The 14,186-nt window shown below is 38.9% G+C and overlaps 2 protein-coding genes across 2 annotated transcripts in view; both read left to right on the top strand.

Moving 5' to 3' along the window:
- The window catches only part of LOC132097344 (uncharacterized), a 404,710-nt gene extending 400,991 nt beyond the window's left edge, over positions 1 to 3,719 (top strand). The window contains exon 3 of the mRNA XM_059502993.1: positions 3,554 to 3,719. The gene's annotated coding sequence lies outside the window, so the exon portion shown is untranslated. The remainder of the gene's footprint in view (positions 1 to 3,553) is intronic.
- A 3,267-nt stretch (positions 3,720 to 6,986) lies between these two features.
- LOC132098228 (sushi domain-containing protein 3) lies at positions 6,987 to 13,653 on the top strand. The gene is made up of 5 exons (XM_059504415.1): positions 6,987 to 7,124; positions 9,128 to 9,316; positions 9,999 to 10,146; positions 12,503 to 12,763; positions 13,455 to 13,653. The coding sequence occupies exons 1-5, from the start codon at positions 7,052 to 7,054 to the stop codon at positions 13,651 to 13,653; spliced, it is 870 nt and encodes a 289-aa protein (XP_059360398.1). The 5' UTR covers positions 6,987 to 7,051.
- Positions 13,654 to 14,186: the final 533 nt, after the last annotated feature.

Raw genomic sequence — 14,186 nt, 5'->3', positions numbered from 1 at the left:
CTTCCTGAAAAACAGAAACAGAGACAGCAAGACAAGCAGAAACCAGACAAGACTCATAACAACGTTCACTCCACAAGGTGATGGTGTTGAAACTCAATCGATCTTACTGCTATAGATATTGTACCTCAAAGTGATGATATTACAGACCATTTCCTTGTATCGTGCATGCTGCGTATAACTGATATTAACTATATGTCTCAGCGTTACTGTCTGGGCAGAACTATTGTTCCAGTCACCAAAGACAGATGTGCAAATAACCTGCCTGATCAATCTCAACTGCTATTTGTACCCAAAAATACACATGAATTAGACGAAATGACTGACAACATGGGCACTATTTTCTCTAATTAGAAGCTGTTGCCCCCATCAAATTGAAAAAGGTTAGAGAAAAACGTACTGTGCCATGGTATAACAGTAAAACTCACTCTCTCAAGAAAGTAACTCGTAGTCTTGAACGCAAATGGAGAAAAACCAACTTGGAAGTTTTTAGAATTGCATGGAAAAACAGTATGTCCAACTATAGACAGGCTCTAAAAACTGCTAGGGCAGAGCATATCCACAAACTCATAGAAAATAACCAAAACAATCCAAGGTTTTTATTTAGCACAGTGGCTAAATTAACAAGTTACCAGACACCACCTGATTCAAATATTCCACCAACTTTTAATAGTAATGACTTTATGAATTTCTTCACTGATAAAATAGATAACATTAGAAATACAATAGCAAATGTAGATTCTACAGCGTCTAACACTTCAGTTTCATCCATCGCACCCAAAGATAAACTGCAGTGCTTTACAAATATAGGACAGGAAGAGCTAAATAAACTTATCACTGTATCTAAACCAACAACATGTTTACTAGATCCTGTACCCACTAAATTACTGAAAGAGTTGTTACCTGTAGCCGAAGAACCGCTTCTCAATATCATTAACTCGTCGTTATCTTTAGGTCACGTCCCAAAACCATTCAAGCTGACGGTTATTAAGCCTCTTATTAAGAAACCAAAACTAGATCCTAGTGTACTGGCAAATTATAGGCCTATTTGAAATCTTCCATTTATGTCTAAAATTTTTGAAAAGGTTTTGTCTGCTCAGTTGAGCACCTTCCGGCACAAAAATGATCTGTATGAATAATTTCAGTCAGGTTTCAGGCCCCACCATAGCACAGAAACTGCACTTGTTAAAATTAAAAATTACCTGCTTCTTGTGTCAGATCAAGGCTGCATCTCATTTCTAGTCTTACTTGATCTTAGTGCTGCGTTCGACACCATAGATCATGACATATTCATAGATGGATTACAAAACTATACAGGTATTCAAGGGCAGGCTCTATGATGGTTTAGATCCTACTTGTCCAATCGCTACCATTTTGTTTACTTAAATGGGGTGTCATCTCATTTATCATCAGTAAAATATGGAGCGCCACAAGGATCCGTCCTAGGTCCCCTTCTATTTTCAATATACATGTTGCCCCTTGGTAGTATTATTAGTGTTCTGACTGTTTGTATAGTCATTTAATTTTGAGTTTATTTTATTGGTTGAGGTGCATCATGTGACTTAGGTTAGAGGTCATGGCAGCCATCTTAGATTTCACTTCACAACAGCAGTAATGCAGCAGTAGATGTCTCCCTGATAAAAGCTATATTCTTGTTATTTCATGCCAGAGGCCATCGCCTGTAAGTTAAACTGTTTATTGAATGTTATCTGTTAAAAGAGAAACATTTGTTGTATATGTGAATAAGATTGTTGTTCCTTCTCACATATTAATATTAGATTGTATTTCTTTCTTTAAAAGTACTTTTACTCATACTTTATACTTAACTTATGGGGCTGTTTACACCTGGCCACTTCATGCGTTTCCTCAGATCGGATAGCTATCTGATTTATCAAAACGGTTCCATTTACACCTGGTCACATAAATGTGTTTTTGCGAAACGGATTTAAACGGATCTTCAATTCCCGCGCTATATGCAGATTTAATGGAGTGCACGTCACCGAAAGCAACAGATATGAGCTGCATTTTATTGATCAACAGCTAAAATTTCAAAATCAAAGACCGCAATAAGAGAGAGCGGCAACAGCACTGGTAAGATCATTTAGTTTCTCTACTATTAATGATGATGATTGTGTGTTAAGCGTTCGCGACTTACTTTCACTTTGATTTGCGATAGTTTTTAACAACCAGATGCATTTAAACTTGTATAGTTTTGTCTGGAATGCGGCCCAGACCACCTCCTGAAGTGGTTTGAGCGATCGGATTCAAATCCATCTCAAATGCGTTTCGGAGGGCATTTACACCTGGTCTTTTCACGATCGGATAGCTATCCGATCTGAGAAAACGCATGAAGTGGCCAGGTGTAAACGGCCCCTATGTTGTGTTGCATTATAGTTTCACAAGAAAACGCTGTTTTGCAACTGAAGATTTCAAGTAAAACACTGAAAAAGACCTCCTTCAGTTTCAACTTTTTCTTCAGCCCTCATCCTGTTTAACTATCTGTCGATGTGCAACCTACTTGCCGCTGAGTCAGAATAATTAGAAAATACGGAATTAGCCTCCACTGTTATGCTGATGATACTCAGCTATATATCTCAACGAGACCAGATGAAACTTCTAAATTATCTAAGCTAACCGAGTGTGAAATGTAAAAGATTGGATGACCAATAATTTTCTCCAATTAAACTCGGATAAGACAGAGATATTAATTATTGGACCAAAAAACACTACACAGAATCTTGTAGATTACACTCTGCAACTAGACGGATGTACTGTTACTTCCTCTACAGTCAGAAATCTGGGTGTTATATTAGACAGCAACTTGTCTTTTGAAAATCATATTCCTCATGTTTCAAAAACTGCATTCTTCCATCTTAGAAACATTGCCAAGCTACGAAACATGTTATCTGTTTCTGATGCAGAAAAGCTAGTTCATGCATTCATGACCTCTAGACTGGACTATTGTAATGCACTTCTAGGTGGTTGTCTTGCATCTTCAATAAACAAGGTACAGGTAGTCCAAAATGCAGCAGCTAGAGTCCTTACCAGGTCAAGAAAATATGATAATATTACCCCAATTTTACAGTCTCTGCACTGGCTACCTATTAAGTTCCGTATCAGTTACAAATTATCATTACTTACCTATAAGGCCCTAAATGGTCTAGCTCCTGCGTACCTAACTAGCCTTCTACCACGTTACAACCCATCACGCTCCCTAAGGTCACAAAACGCTGGACTTTTGGTAGTTCCTAGGATAGCAAAGTCCACTAAAGGAGGTAGAGCTTTTTCACATTTGGCTCCCAAACTCTGGAATAGCCTTCCTGATAATGTTCGGGGTTCAGACACACTCTCTCTGTTTAAATCTAGATTAAAAACGCATCTCTCTCGCCAAGCATACGAATTATGTATCTTAAATTGTAAGTGTAGTTGCATCTGATCAAATGTGCATTCTTATTCTTTAGCTTGGGTCAAAATAAATAATTTTACTTTGTTGGGACAGCGGCTATGCTAATGATGTCTCTATTTTGTTTCTATGTTTTGCCACGGGTGTAACTAGGATTTACACAAACTCCAGTCTGGATCCAGAACACCTGAGAAGAGATGATGCTGACCCTCAGAGGACCCCAGATGATCCTAACCTTGAATCAACAACAGAACTAACAAATATTGCTACAAGTGTGACTGCATCATATAATAATTATTAATTATTAATAATATTAATAATGTTCATCGTCTGGCTGACTACGTCTTGTATTAATTTTTCTAAAAATCCTGTCATACGTGCGCAAACTGACAGTCACCTCTTATAAGCTACTACTAAATATTGTAGAAACATAATTTTCTGTAAAGTTGCTTTGTAACGATTTGTATTGTAAAAAGCGCTATACAAATAAACTTGAATTGAATTGACTGGTCTGTGCCCCCAGGTGGTCAATCAGAGCGTCCACTCGGAGCAACAAGTAGATGAGTCCATTGAGGTTGGTTGGCAACTCGAGGAGGTAGATCTGCCTGTGAACACGGTCGGCCAACCCATACACAGGAAAAAACACACAACCGTTCCCCACAGAGCAGCTCTACCGGAGAGTAGTGTCAGGACTAACGCCACCTTGGACTCCTCCGTCTCAAAGGTGCGAGGCTGTAGGGAAAAATGCATGGAACATTTTGACAAGAATGTTCTGCAGTAATTGGGTTCACCAGAGTAGCTCTCCGGTACCGGAAGACGAGGTTCGGGCCGGTAGTGGTTCCCAGGGATGTCCCGGGGAACGGATGTTGCGGGTGGCGCAGCGGGAGTGGTCAGCTGATGGATTTGCTGGGTGAGCTCAGTAACCTGTGTCACCAGTGCTTGGACAGCATGTCCGGTGTTGACTATGCTCTCCTGCTGCTGATCCATGCGGGTGATGCTGTGGTGAATGAATTCCGTGAGAGAAGTGGAACTCGCTGCTTCCATGTTGGTCAGAGCGTTCTGTAACGAATGGAAGGAGGTGAGGAAGCAAGTGCGAGTTAATAAGAACTTATTGAAAAGTCAGACAAACAAATAACACAGAGACAGAAGGCTGGGTGAATATTGCAGGTCTGGTAAGATCCGGGAAGTGACAATGCTCACTGGTGATCCAGGGTGTGGTGGTGAGTAGGCAGCAGGAGAGCATGACACAGGAACTGCGGTGGGAGAGCCATGAAGGTGAGTGGTGAAGTCCGTGGAAGATGAGGAGTGGATGGGGTTCCGAGACAAGACAATCCAGCGACAAGAAGAACATGAAAAACGGGAACGAGAGAATCAGGAAGTAACACTGGGACTGCATACAACACTCTGAAAAACACAAGACGAAAGACAGGGCAATAAATAGGGAATGGGTATTGAGTAGCAGCTGGTGATAATGAACAATTAACGGAGATGCCCACATGAAACAATCAGTGCTGACGCAAGACACACACTCACTCCACCCACATAGTGCAAAACCCGAGGCCACGGTTTACCAACGGTGACACACTCAAAGTGTTATCACATTCAACCAGTCCTAAATACTTTAAATGTTCTATGTTTAACATTTTAAAATGTGAACACAAAACATGTTACAAATTGAGCTATATAAGTACAAGTTAAAGGAACACTGACTTTTTGGGACTTTAGCTTATTCACCGTATCCACCACAGTTATGGTTAGGCTCCTTCGTCTGTCCAGTCTGTTCGGTGTTGGTGATTGTTGAACCAATGTCTTTTCACTAGTTAAGCCAACATTTTTGCATTTAATTGTCCAGTTAACTAAAATATAATCATTAGTATAACTTTTTGTGAGTTGTATTTTTTATAGTGACCCGAATAAAGTAAAATAGTGCAATTGGTAATCATGTCTGTGCACCAAAGTAAGTGTTTTATTGTAATGTTTTAACAGAATAAAGTAGAATTATGCAGTTGGTAACCACTGGTGTGCATTGTTAGTGAGTGGTTAGTGAGTAGTTAGTTAATTTAGTTTTTTTTCCCCAGCATTTTATTTAAAATTTTATTTGCTACTATATTTTACATCAATACATAATTTTTTTTTCAATATTTATGATCTGACTGGTTTCTTTGTTCAGAGCCCAAGCCATCTAAATAAAAAAAAATAAAAATTTATATATATATATATATATATATATATATATATATGACCAGCCAATGTCTAGTTTAGACGAGTTAAACCTATGTTTCATCACAGCCACCAGCTTCAGGTACAGTATATTTTCAGGCCATGCAGTTAGTAGACATATACTATATTTGTATCTGTGGCTTTAGCTGTTGTTATTAACAGTCCTATTATTGAACCAGAGACTTGTCTTCAAAATCTGTATAGTGAATGTGTAATGAATTCTCCTTTGTAGCACCAGATGATGCCAGGGCCATCTCATCCAGTGCATGTAGAGGAAGTTTCATCGCAGCTCTTCAGAAAACCCTCACATCTTCCTGTTAAACTCACAGCTTGTCGTGACACCTGTAGGACTTCCCCTTTCTGCGTTCTGAGCCTCTCCATCCGGCTTTAGCATGCTCTTAAATATACTTTCACTTAATAACTTTCACTTCACTTTCCCCCTTATTGACAATCTTTTTTTCAAAACATCTCCTAACCGTCCTCAAGTCATCAGCTCAGAGATATAAGGTTAGTGCTGTCAATTCATGATGAATCACATCCAAAATAAACATATTTGTTGACACAATATATGAGTGTGTACTGTGTATATTTATTAAGTATATATATAAATACACAAACATACGTTTAAGACAAATATATTATGTTTATATATTAAATATACATAATTAGAAATTATATGAATATAAGTTTATGCATGTAAATACATGTAAATATTTTCAAAACATACTGTATGTGTGTGTGTATGTATATGCATATATATATATATATATATATATATATATATATATATATATATATATATATATATACACAGCACACGTACATATATTATGTCTACAAAAATGGTTGGCAGCACTACTTGAGACTAAACTGTGATATTTTTCTTCTGTTTAACGGTCATCAGAAACCGATGCAGGCCATGCATTAACCAGGAACCCCTTCAATGGGCTGTCTACAGTTTATGGATTTCATAGACTTTTGCAATTTCAAAAGGACCCCAGAATACAGAAATAAGCACCTGCCTGTCTGAATTTAACTCAATATTGCCCAGGCTATCCATTCCATTTTAACATATATAACAATCTGATAATAACACAATTCCTATAAGCAAAATATCTCAACTTTGATGCTACTCTTTTAAAGTAAGGCATTGTCCAGATTCAGAGAAATCACATTATGTCTGAGCGTATATAATGAGGTATAAATGCAGTTTTAAAAAGATTAATCTTGTATAAAATGTAAAAAAGCTTTTAAATATTTATATAGTGTTTTATTATATTACAGCTTAAATAGATGATGTGAAGCTTCAGACCCGCTGCATGAGTAACCTCGTCATAGACCCTACACGCGCGCTCCCGTCTGCCCACGCGGACTCTGTGTGCGCATGCGCAGCTGCTGCGCTCGTCAGAGGAGTCGAGTGCAACAGTCTGAATGAGCTTCATCAGTGCGTCCGAGTCTGAAGTGATGATGATGGGGGACTGGAGCAGTGTTCACAACCAGACAGGTATGATCCACACCACCCTACTCTTAACCATATGACTTCTGAAAACAGTTTGTTTCTGTTCGCTTCGAGCTTCGAGCTGCTTTATAACACAAGTTTGTTCGGTGGCACTTTCTTTTAGTCTTCTTCTTACACAACTGGGTAACACTTTATTTTACGGTGTCCTTGTTATACATGCTGTATACTTAGCCCAGTATTATAATAAATGATGCATAATTACATGAAAGTAAACGTAAGGCAAACCCTAATCCAAAACCTAACCATATAGTAAGTAAATGTAGTTAATTATATCACTCAGTACTTAAATGTTTAATTAGGCTACACGGTAACAACGATGTAACATATGTTACACGCAGATAGTATGGAAATTATAGTAAATTATGTCTATTATATATTTACAAACTCTAATCCTAAACTGTACATCAAAATGAAATTGTTAATTATTCTTAATTTGTAATACAGTGTGCACTGAAACAGGGATAGGCCACCGTCAAATAAAGCGATTATAATCTACCAGTTGTAACATTACCGACTGAATTTAAATTCGTACATTAAGATTGAACATTATTGTGTAGCTATCATCGGACAGATATATTCTGTGTTTACAGTACAATAGCTGTTCTTGATTACTGTGTGTAGGGGAGAAAACGAACTGCTTTTTAGATGCGGTTTTGATGAACTGTGTGTGTGTGTGTGTGTGTGACACAGAAGTGTATTGTGTGTAGAACAGATCTGAAAGCAGGAAACGCGTCTTGTGCAAAAGACAGCGGTTCTCTGATCGGAAACACACGCGCTGCGCTGCGCTCGTCTTCCTGTTTCTTTCTTCATCTTCTTGTGTCTTCTCTTATTCAGACTTGAGGTCGGCGCAGGGCGATATAAAAACCTGTAGGCTACACCGGGTTTTTAATGTAGATGTTTTCATGTTGTTCTTATCCACACACACACACACACACACACACACACACACACACACACACACACACACACACACACACACACACACACACACACACACACACACATTGATACTACTATACTATATTAATCACAGTTTCCATGGTTTAAAACAACGGTTCAATATATATATATATATCATCAGGCATTTACAGTATGGCACACACCTGCTGTACAGTTTCACTTCTCTAGAAGAACACTAGTGCACAAAAACAACTGTGTGCAGGAGGAACAGCCGTAGAATGCAGAGCAAAATGAGATTCTGCACACATCAATAAATCTATGCCATTTTTGATACTTTTACTTTGGTTCAGCTTTTGGTTATCTGTTCTACTTTCCTAATCTCTTGTTCTTGATGTTGAATTAAAGGAACAATTCACCCAAAAATGAAAATTAGCTAAAAATGTGCTCACCCTCAGGCAATCAGAGATGGAGATGAGTTTGTAGAAATGTAGCACTGCATCAGTTTCTCATCAATGGATGCTCTGCAGTGAATGGGTGCCGTCAGAATGAGAGTCTGATAAAAACATCACAATAATCCACAGCACTCCAGTCCATCAGTGAACATCTGGAGAAGACAAAAGATGAAACAAATCCAGCATTAAGATGATTTTAACTCATAATCCATAATAACACTTCCTCCAGTGAAAAAGAGCATCTCCTGTTGTCTCTCACATCAGAATCCAGGCACAGATTAGTTTAGATCTGTTTAAACGCTGCTTGATCTGTGCAGATTTCTCTCCTGATTCAGACCAGAACACTTTTTCACTGGAGGAAGTGTTATTATGAATCATGGACTCATATTGTAACTGGAAGCAATGGTTTTAAGTTAAAAAGTCTTGGTGATGACCGTTATTTGATGGACTGGAGTGGTGTGGATTTCTTATGGATTATTGTGATGTTTTTATCAGCTGTTTGGACTCTCATTCTGACGGCACCCATTCACTGGGTGAGTAATTGAGTCGGCGTTTTTATTTTACCAGTTAATTTTTTGGTGACCTGTTTCTTTAAATGTATTCTGAGCATGGCAGTACTGTTGTGGTCTCGCTCAGGTCAGTGCGCTCCGCTGCTGTCTCCTGCGGTCGGGACTCTGAAGCTGGTGTCCGGTGATGGGACGAGTGTGGGCAGCGTGATGAGCCTCCAGTGTCCCTCCAGACATCGAACGGTCAGCGGCGGTCAGATGTCCTGTGTGTGGAGCAGCAATCAGACACACTGGAGCGGAGGGACTCCGGAGTGTAAACGTAAGACACACACACACTCATAAATGTGACCAGGGAGCACAAAACCAGTCATAAGGGTCCATTTTAATCTAAAATTTTGATTTATACATGCATAAATAATCTTTCCATTGATGTGTGGTTTGTTCGGAGGACAATGTTTGTCTGAGATACAACTATTTGAAAATCTGGAATCTGAGGGAGCAAAAGTAGGGAGTAGTTCTTTGCAATGCTTATTACTAATCAAATAATACGTTTTGATATATTTACTGTAGAAATTTTACTAAATATCTTCATGGAACATGATCTTTACTTAATATCCTAATGATTTTTGGTATAAAAGAGAAATGTATAATTGTGACTCATACAGTGTATTGTTGTCTATTGCTACAAATATCCCTGTGCTCCTGAAGACTGCTTCTGTGCTGCAGGGTCATGTATGAGATGCATTAGAGTTGTGAACACACAATTACAAAAAAAGGCCGATATCTTGACATTACATTTGTTAAAGAATCAGTCATACAGATTGTTGGACAAAAATATGAAACTGTTCTTATTTTATAACAATATAAAGAATTGCATTAAAAGGGCTTGTCATGTAAGCAGAGTTTACTCTGTGATTCAGAACTGCTCCGAGGGTCTCTTGAAGGGTCCCTCAGTCATGGAAAACATCTGTTACTGTAACGCTCTCTCTGTGTTTGTGCAGCTCTGTCTCGGTTCGAGGATGATGGCTTTCGTTTAGCTGTTCTGGCGTCCTTCATCAGCCTAGCCATCATTCTCGTCATGTGCATTATCTTCATCACTTCCTGTCTGGTGAGACATGTGAAGCGCGAGGAGAGGAGAAAGCTGGAGAGGTGAGAGACAGATTGAGAACAGACAGAGCTCTCTACAGCTGTAAAATAATCCAGCGCTCTCTAACTCTAAGCCATGTCATGTCTTCATCCCCTTGAGAAAAAAGTGGGCTTAATTGTATGAAATGTGCACTTGTAGTGTACTTCAAATCAGAAAAGTATATTCTTAAAAATCTGTAGTTGCAGATAATGTAATAATCATAAAATAAAAGGCCATGCAAGTGTTTTTATAGGGACACTTCTTTTCTGAACATACTTTTAAAAATTGCACTTAATGTCAAATTAAGTTTAACTTTCAGTACATTTTAAATCAGTTTTAATAATCTTTTGTCATGTTTTAAAGAAGTGCACTTATTCTGATTTTTGTAATTGTACTGTGTTATTTAATATTATATTTTTAAAGTGAATATATTTTAAATTGCAACTTCATTACAAATGTTTAATAACAAATATATTGAAGATATTGAATTGCTTGTATTAATTTACTGTTACTGCTGTAGTAAGGGTATGTAAAATGAATGAAGACTCTAAAATGAAGTGTTACCTAATTAACTTGCAGTCAAGTGTCCAAAAGACTCTTAAAAGGTATGCTAAATTATACTTCATACACTTGTCTGCTGAAATTGTGCAGTAGGTTAGTGTGTATTTCAGCAGTGTGCTAGGTAGTGGGTGCTATACACTCTCTCCATAACCCTGCATTCAGATGTTGTCAGCAAAACCAAGTGGACATGATTCAGAATGGGATTGAGGAGAGCTCACGTCAGACATCTTATGAGGAGAGAAAGGCAGATGTGAAGGAAGTCAGTTAGAGTCACCACTGACGCAGATGACTGTAACGAGTGTGTCTTGATGTGATGTGTAGAATCCAAATCTTCAGTACTTATCCTGCTTGATCTGTCCACTGCTTTTGACACGGTTAACCACCAGATCCTCCTATCAACCCTACTGGCAAAGGGCATCTCAGGAACCACACTTCAATAGTTTGAATCTTACCTATCAGATAGGTCCTTCAAAGTATCTTGGAGAGGTGAGGTGTCCAAGTCTCAACATCTAACTACTGGGGTGCCTCAGGGCTCAGTTCTTGGACCACTTCTCTTCTCTGTCTACATGGCATCATTAGGTTCTGTCATTCAGAAACATGGCTTTTCATACCACTGCTATGCTGATGACACTCAACTCTACCTCTCATTCCATCCTGATGATCCGACGGTAGCTATTCGCATCTCAGCTTGTCTAACAGACATTTCTTCCTGGATGATGGACCATCACCTTCAACTCAACCTTGCCAAGACAGAACTGCTTGTGATTCCAGCAAACCCATCGTTTCATCACAATTTCACCATCAAGTTAGGCACATCAACCATAACTCCTTCAAAAACAGCTAGAAGCCTTGCAGTTATGATTGATGATCAGCTGACTTTCTCAGACCACATTGCTAAAACTGTCCGATCCTGCAGATTTGCTTTATTCAACATCAAGAAGATCAAGCCCTTTCTTTGGGAACATGCTGCACAACTCCTTGTTCAAGCTCTTGTTCTGTCCAGGCTGGACTATTGCAATCCTCTCTTGGCAGGTCTTCCAGCCAATTCTATCAAACCTTTACAATTAATCCAGAACGCGGCAGCAAGATTAATTTTTAATGAGCCAAAAAGAATACACGTCACACCTCTGTTTATCAATTTGCACTGGCTTCCAATAGCTGCTCGCATAAAATTCAAGGCATTAATGTTTTCCTACAGAACTACCACTGGCTCTGCACCCATTTACCTAAATTCATTACTTCAGACTAATGTGCCTCTAGAAGCTTGCGTTCTGCAAGTGAACGTCACTTGATTGTTCATCCCAAAGAAGCACAAAGTCACTTTTACGGACTTTTAAATTAAATGTTCCCTCCTGGTGGAATGACCTGCACAACTCAATCCGAGCAGCTGAGTCCTTAGCCATCTTCAAGAATCGGCTTAAAACACATCTCTTCCATCTTTATTTGACCCTCGAACTTTAACACTCACTATTCTAATTCTATTCTTAAAACAATCTAACTACCTTTCTAATCTTTTTATATTCTATTTTCTTTTCATTTATTATGCAATTGTGTGTGTGTGTGTGTGTGTGTGTGTGTATATATATAAGACCTCTAACACTAGCTTACTCTATTCTTTTTTTATTCTATCTGTTTTCTTTATATTATATTATTTAAAATCCCATGCTACGTGTACTGTGTTAACCTAACTGAGACTTGTTATAGCACTTATATATCATTGCTCTTTTTGTTGTTTTTGATTGCTTCCACTGTCTTCATCTGTAAGTCGTTTTGGATAAAAGCGTCTGCTAAATGACTAAATGTAAATGTAATGTGCAGGGCAAGAAAAACTGGAACATCAGAGTTTTGGCCTCAAATTGGCGTTGAGGGTGTGGAGGTGCAGAGAGAGGTGTTACACAGTCAGAAAACCACAAACCACCACAACAACAACAACAACAACAACAACAACAACAGCGGAGGAGAGAGGGGGCACACAGACAAGCACATCTGCAGCCACGGAGACCTCCACACTGCCTGCAGGTACTGTCCAAACACATTTGCACTAACACCATATGCTGCCATCACAAAGACAACGCAAGAGTTCATGCACCCCCAACATTTAAATGCACTCGCTCTCAGCCCATGCAAAATGTAGATGAGTTTGTTTTGTCATGAAAATAAATTTGGAGAAAGTGTCTCATCAGTGGATGCTCTGCAGTGAATGGGTGCCGTCAGAATGAGTTCAAACAGCTGATAAAAACATCCCAATAATCCACAGCACTCCAGTCCATCAGTGAACATCTGGAGAAGACACAAGATGAAACACATCCAGCATTAAGATGATTTTAACTCAAATACATAGTCTATAATCCATATTAACACTTCCTCCAGTGAAAGACATTCATTTATGAGTCATATGTGGTGGATAATTGATGTTTTAATCAGCTGTTTGGACTCTCATTCTGACGGCACCCATTCACTGCAGAGCATCCATTGATGAGACACTGATGCAGTGACACATTTCTACAAACCTGATGAAGAAACAAACTCACACCCGAGGAGGAGCACATTTTAAGCAAAGTTTCTTGTTCCTTTAAAATACAGTTATTATATTAAATCCCTGACCCGAAATTTAACAGTCTGAAACTTTTTTAACGTTTGTGCAACATTTATCAAGCCAGCATCAAAGTTTGTCCTGACAAACTTTCCATGCATTGATCACACTGATGCGTGTGAGGTTAGGGAGCATCACGCTGGCATGCACTCATTATGACGAGATGTGTTTTCACAGGTGTCTTGATCAAGGGAAGGCCGGTCCTCCGAGCGCCCATCTGTCCCAGGTCTCTGTGATACTCAGTCCTCCCACTGACTACCTCACAAACACACTCATGGGCCCCGTCGAAGCCCGTGACGCTGCAGGGGACAGACAGGTTCATGACCCGCTCTGGAACAGCCCTCGTCCACCGCCTGTCCACATGATGTCTGTGTGAGGATGTGCTGAAGACCTGGACGATTTCCTGTTATAATGATGCAAACTGGGACTTAACTGACACCTGGAACTTCTTTCACCTGTCGTCTTGTTTGTTTTTTAGATGATAGTGTGTATTGAATTTTCTTTGCACCTAACATGCTATTGCACATGATACTGGCCAAACATTAGTATCTAGTTTGAGCAACAGGCAACAATACATGTTTTATAGTAAATTGTTAAATGACTACTTGACCTGCACCATTCCTGGATGTTTTCACACAGTATGCCTCATTCCCTTAACATTAAGAATGTAGAGTTTGCAGGAAAATAATCCAAATGATGCTAATGCTTGACAATGTAAATATGCTTTTTTGATGCACACTTGAAATTACCATTACATCCTAATGGAAATAAAGTCTCAAGATTGTTTTTGTACACAAACTAAAGACCTAAGCAAGCTTTAAAATGTGGAGCTGTCAGCTAGAGTCGGTGCCTCTGAATATAATGTGTGAATAAAGTGGCACACTGAATTCCTTTCAAATGTTGTGCAGA

Source organism: Carassius carassius, chromosome 21 (assembly GCF_963082965.1).
Source record: "Carassius carassius chromosome 21, fCarCar2.1, whole genome shotgun sequence".
NCBI lineage: Eukaryota > Metazoa > Chordata > Actinopteri > Cypriniformes > Cyprinidae > Carassius > Carassius carassius.
The sequence above is the reverse complement of the archived record's forward strand: the minus strand, read 5'-3'. Positions and strand labels throughout refer to the sequence as shown.

Excerpts from the sequence above, each read along its gene's own strand:
- LOC132098228 (XM_059504415.1), top strand. The coding sequence starts at position 7,052 with ATGAGCTTCATCAGTGCGTCCGAGTCTGAAGTGATGATGATGGGGGAC. Across the intron at positions 9,317-9,998 it reads AGGGACTCCGGAGTGTAAAC|CTCTGTCTCGGTTCGAGGAT; the intron begins GTAAGACACACA and ends GTGTTTGTGCAG. Across the intron at positions 12,764-13,454 it reads ATCACAAAGACAACGCAAGA|GTGTCTTGATCAAGGGAAGG; the intron begins GTTCATGCACCC and ends GTGTTTTCACAG.